Here is a 5,249-nt window from a genome sequence, read left to right as displayed (position 1 = left end):
TTTTCAGGCCACCCCTTAGTTGAGTAAACAATTCTTTGACAACTCACCTTTGACCATTTCTTTATTATTTCTTCGCATATTAATCCTTTCATTTGTTAACCACCATTTATTTAATATAAGATCATTATCTTAGCCTTGTGAGGACATGTAGAATCGGTCACACCCTATCCATTTCCCTCTCCAACAAAGCATTTTGATATCAAACAAATTCAAATTTCAAAAAGAGGTAGACTTGGTCTTGCCATCCCTCTTATATTGAAACCCCTTCCCCTCACTCTCCTAACCACCATTTCCCCTCCCGCATCACCGAAATTGAGAGCATTTCAGTGTTTTAAATCGTGAGCCTCATAGCTAATAACAAGAGGAAAAATCGAGTAGCAAGCAAGAAAGAAAACGCTCCGTCTCCTCCGCGCCGCGTCGTTGCGTTTCGTTCGTTTTCTTTTCAAAACGAAACCAGGCATGTATATGTTCTTCTTTGCTCTTCAATCAAGTCGTATTATGATGTTTAAACACTACATGATCATGATCTTTCAACCAAAACCGAAATACATGACAAAACATTTCGAAATCCAAGATGCAAATTTTCGGCCCTTCCTTGTGCTACTCACGGTTCACTTATTTTTGGTGTTTCAGGTGGATGGCTCGTGTCCAGGCTCCCTAAGCTGCATTTAGACATGTACTAGGACATGTTAGGAACACATTTGTCCATTGGTTCTAGCCCCATACCCACTGGAATCCAGAAATGACAGCAACTTCCCCATGAGTGTCATATTGTGTTCGATTTTCTGTCATGTTGCTGTCAAGGGGAAGTGTCTGATCTTGGCTGCCTTAGGGGCCTATATCAATGGTTAGAACACTTCCCTAGCATGTCTAAGACGTGACCAAGTCGCTCTTTTGAGGCTTGGTCCATGGTTGCATCTATTTTAAATCAAAACACAAGAACAGCCCCTTCCCCTTTCGGCCCTTCTCATTTTACAGCAAGTGTGTTTCGAGTTTTGTGGAATGGTGTGGATCTTGATTGGCCTATGGCCCTTAGCTATGGTTCACACCCTAACTCTGGATGTCTAGATCATGCCATGGTCAACCAAATGGCCACTGGAATGGTCCATGACAGCAAGAACCACGGCAACATCCCACGCTCAGAATTAGTGCTTGGTTGGGACGTATGGTTTGGTTTCTGGTGTGATTCGAATTGTGGCTGGCCTAGGGCCCTTATCCATGGTTCAAATCATTCCTTAGGATGTTGGTAAGAGGTTCTGATCGGTGGTTCAAGCCCCAATGGCTATTATCCTCGCAAACGACGCAAGGAAACCAAAGCACAGCTGCTGTATTTTTGTGACAGCAACTTGCTGCTTCGGTTCAGTGGCTCGTTTGAGTTCTTGGTTGGCTTTTAGCCTATGGCCTTGGACTGGACAGTGCCTCATCAAGTTGGGAAGGTCATGTTTTTGGCCGTTCGTGATTCGGATCATTTTTGATGGCGTACGAGAAATTTCGGTGCGATGTGCCAAATTGACTCTCGAAAGAGCGTTTCATGTTTTGGCCTCCATTCACCAAAATTCCGGCCCTTATCATTTTTGGAGCATTACTTCATCATATTAAGTGTATTTTAATCATGACTAAATGAGGGTTCGGTGTTGGTTCGAGTTGGCACGGAGTCATGATTAAATATGAGTTCGTTGGGTGTAATTGTCTCGTTTTTTGATTCAATTACAAAGTTTGGTCAAGAAAATCATTTGAATATTTTTCATGATAAATTTAGGTCGCAGCGAGCCTGGGAACGATCCAATCCATGTGGTAAAATAATACAGGATATTTCATTATGCCATTTAATTATATTACGTGCATAAAAATATAAAATATTCATTTTTGAGATTTATGCGATATTGCTTGTGGTCATTTCACTATCATGGGAGCATTGTATTATCCGGTCGCCAGTTACCGGTCAGTTGAGTTCAGTTTCACCCAGTATACTGTGGCATTAGTTTGATCAGACGTTCATTACTTCACCCGGTCGCCAGTTACCTGTCAGTTCAATTCAGTTCAGTGCAGGGGCCACTTGCGTAGACCATAATCTCACCAGAAAATTATTACATGCTATTTCATTACAGGGCTCTATGGAGCAAACATTTCACTTATGATTTTCAGTCAGTTATGCACATATTATAATTGCTGTATGATATTTTTACTCTCATGCAATTTTACTATATTATTTACTCGTTATTTACGGTATATGCATGCTGAGTCTTTAGGCTCACTAGACTTGATTGTTGTAGGTGCTGATGATGTCGGGGTCGAGGGCGGGGATCAGTGAGCTAGCTTGGGTCGGCAGTAGTGGAACCCGAGGACCTCATTTACAGCACTTGCCATTTTTTTTATGCTCAAACATTTTTTTTATCAGTTGTTGGATTACTTTACTTGTTATTTTGTGAGCAATAATTTCTTCCGCTGCTATTTTTAAACATTAAACTGGATTTATCAGTTTATTTTGTGAATGAGGCATCTTAATTATTTTAAAAAAAAAAATTTTAATTTTTCCGCAAATTTTCAAACACGAATTTTTTGGCCATTATAGGTGACCTCCTGGGAAGTTTCCTAGGGTGCGTGTGAGTGAGGACATAAGCATGCTGGAAAGACTCATCTTGATACAGTGAGGACAGTCGTCGAATCTGGGGCGTTACACTTTTGCCAGAGACTTGATCAAATATGCTACTAAGTAGGGGTATTCCAACTTCGATTAAAACCGAATCGTAAATCCAAACTGAAGAAATCGAAAACAGAACTTCAACAAAAACTGAATTTTTAAGTTCGGATATAAATATTAAAACCAAAGTTTATATGATTCAGTTTCAGATTTTATTTGCAAAATCGAACCGACCGAAAGAACCAAAATTCAATTAAATTAATAATTTTATTTAGATTATATATTTTATGAGATTTAGTGAATTAAGAATATTTTTGTTAATTTTTAGTTGATTATTATTGATTTAGTTAATTAAACTTTATTTTTTAGAGTTTTACATAAAAACTAACTAAAAAATAATATATTATATTTTAATTAATAATTTAAACAAATCAAATCCTAATAAATTGAATTAAAAAAACTAAACCATTTTGTTAAAAAATCGAATCGAAGGAAAACAAGTCGGATTATACATTTTCAAAACCGAATCGAACCGATCGATGAGCACCCTTACTGCTAAGACTATAATAGTTAGATATCTTTGCATCTTGAGATTAGTTGAATGACTTCTTTTGAACCTTCAATAGAATGGCCTAGTAACTATAACACATGTAAAGACAATTTGATCTAATACAATAAATCATTATTTCTTATCATCAAATTTATGGGATATAACAACATAACATTTATTAATTAAAATAAAAAGTTAAGATATAACGTTATTAATAGTTTTTAGAACGCAAATAACAATTCTTTCATTATTTTATAAAAATAAATAAATAATTATTCCTAAAATATCCATGATTCAGAAAACATTTTATAATTTATTTGTTTTTGAAAGAAAAAAGACCAAATTTAAACAAATAAGAAGCCAATTTTTAGTATTACTCCGACGGTTCCAATGGAAGATATAACTGAAGGATCGAAAATCTTCTTTGAATTTTTTTTTGGTTTATTTATTGATATGAAAGATACGTAATCAACCTAAATGAATTTATTCGAAATTTAAAACTGAAACCAAAAACCAATTTCCATTCAGTTTTTTTTTTTAATATATAAAAAGACAATTCCAATTATAATTCACAGTTCAATTTCCTTAGTATCGGAGTTGGTGAAATAAGCACACATGATTTTTCCTACCAACATTTTCTCAATTTCGTATAGCTTGATTTACAGACTACTACATTAAAACCAAAATTTTCCTCAATAGGTACTCAAAAGATAACAGTTATGAGTCCTAAAAAAAATAAAAAAAATTCACATTTCAAATGGAGCAATAATCAGAACATATTCCTCCAAGTAGAACCCCAGGAACACCATTTTTCTTGATGCTTTTATTTGGGCTCCCGTGCAATGTTCATTTTAATTTTTTAACACACATTACAATCAAACTAGTGGAAATGGGATTAGAAAAAAGATTTTTTTTAAAAAAAAGAAAATGGAATCAAAAAAACTGGAAGTGTGAAGGAGAAGATTCTCTTTCAAAGAAGATTACAATTATTCTCGCATCATGTTTTTTGAGACAAAAACTTAGGACGGTTTGAGAAGACTACCAAAAGACACCTCCTTAGAAAATAGATAACGAGGTATATAAATACAACACAAATTTAAGGCACGAGATAGTTTCGAAGATGATTCTTATTCCTTGATCGAATAAGGATCCAGCTAGTGTCACCAAAGGCCATGATCATTGATGGAAAAAACAGTATAAATTCACCTTATTGATGAGGAAACACGTTTTTGAACTACTCTTACTAGTACATCTCATCAACATTGCACTCCCCCAAGAAAACCTTGATGCTTCTCGGTGAACCACAACTACCTTCAACAATGAGAGCTCTGTCATTTGCAGCCATGTGCGTGATGATCTTATAAATCATTTCAATCTGTCACCAAGAAGTAAAAAAGAATCTTCAACAAACTAAATTATACACACATTCGTAGAATGAGGGAAGCGCTCAAATCAAACAGCAAGTAGAATACATACATCATCAGAGGCATGACAGAGTTCCGCTATTTCTTCGAGAGTTAATGGTTCAACCGGTTCTTTACAGCTGAGAGAATGAACAGAATTTGAGAAAATATCAGGGTTTAGAAGGATAATACAGAATAAGAAAAACAGAATCTTTCTGTACACCTAGGTTCAGAAGAACTAAATGGATGTGACTCGTTAAGAAGCCAATCCGAACTTTGTTTTAATTTAAACAAAGCAAGTTTTTCCACTCAGTGTAGATTTCATTAGCATTTTGTTGTGATCTTATAACGCTTCCACAAATATTCATGAAGTGGCTGATAAATTTGAGCGGTTTTCCACCCTAACTGGTTAGTCTTTAAGGTTTAGACTTTCCTCAGGTGCTTATGGCTCAACATTTGTTTATCTAAGATTTTGCTGCTGTTTGTCCTTTGGATCCAACATATACCCATATGTTCTCCAGCAAAAACATTGTAAGCATACCTAGCTTTATTCAGTACCACAAGAACCCGCTTTTGAAGAGCTAAAATTTCTCCAGCTGCCTTCTTGCCAGCTTCCACCCCTGCAGACATGTCACAAGCAATCAGACAATTTATG

The 5,249-nt window shown here is 35.7% G+C and overlaps 1 protein-coding gene across 1 annotated transcript; it reads right to left on the bottom strand.

Moving 5' to 3' along the window:
- Positions 1–4,130: 4,130 nt before the first annotated feature.
- LOC142544958 (glucose-6-phosphate isomerase 1, chloroplastic-like) lies at positions 4,131–5,242 on the bottom strand. Its single transcript, XM_075651958.1, has 3 exons — positions 5,136–5,242; positions 4,668–4,734; positions 4,131–4,566 (listed from the first exon to the last, which is right to left on the bottom strand). The coding sequence occupies exons 1-3, from the start codon at positions 5,222–5,224 to the stop codon at positions 4,435–4,437; spliced, it is 288 nt and encodes a 95-aa protein (XP_075508073.1). The 5' UTR covers positions 5,225–5,242; the 3' UTR covers positions 4,131–4,434.
- Between the last annotated feature and the right edge of the window lie 7 nt (positions 5,243–5,249).

The sequence above is a fragment of the Primulina tabacum genome, chromosome 5 (genome assembly GCF_025594145.1).
Source record: "Primulina tabacum isolate GXHZ01 chromosome 5, ASM2559414v2, whole genome shotgun sequence".
Lineage (NCBI taxonomy): Eukaryota > Viridiplantae > Streptophyta > Magnoliopsida > Lamiales > Gesneriaceae > Primulina > Primulina tabacum.
The sequence above is the reverse complement of the archived record's forward strand: the minus strand, read 5'-3'. Positions and strand labels throughout refer to the sequence as shown.

Bases quoted from the DNA above. Each gene is read 5' to 3' on its own strand.
- LOC142544958 (XM_075651958.1), bottom strand. From the start codon at position 5,224: ATGTCTGCAGGGGTGGAAGCTGGCAAGAAGGCAGCTGGAGAAATTTTA. The intron at 4,735-5,135 runs GTATGCTTACAA...TCATTCTCTCAG, and splicing joins GTGGTACTGAATAAAGCTAG to CTGTAAAGAACCGGTTGAAC. The intron at 4,567-4,667 runs GTATGTATTCTA...TCTTGGTGACAG, and splicing joins TCTGTCATGCCTCTGATGAT to ATTGAAATGATTTATAAGAT.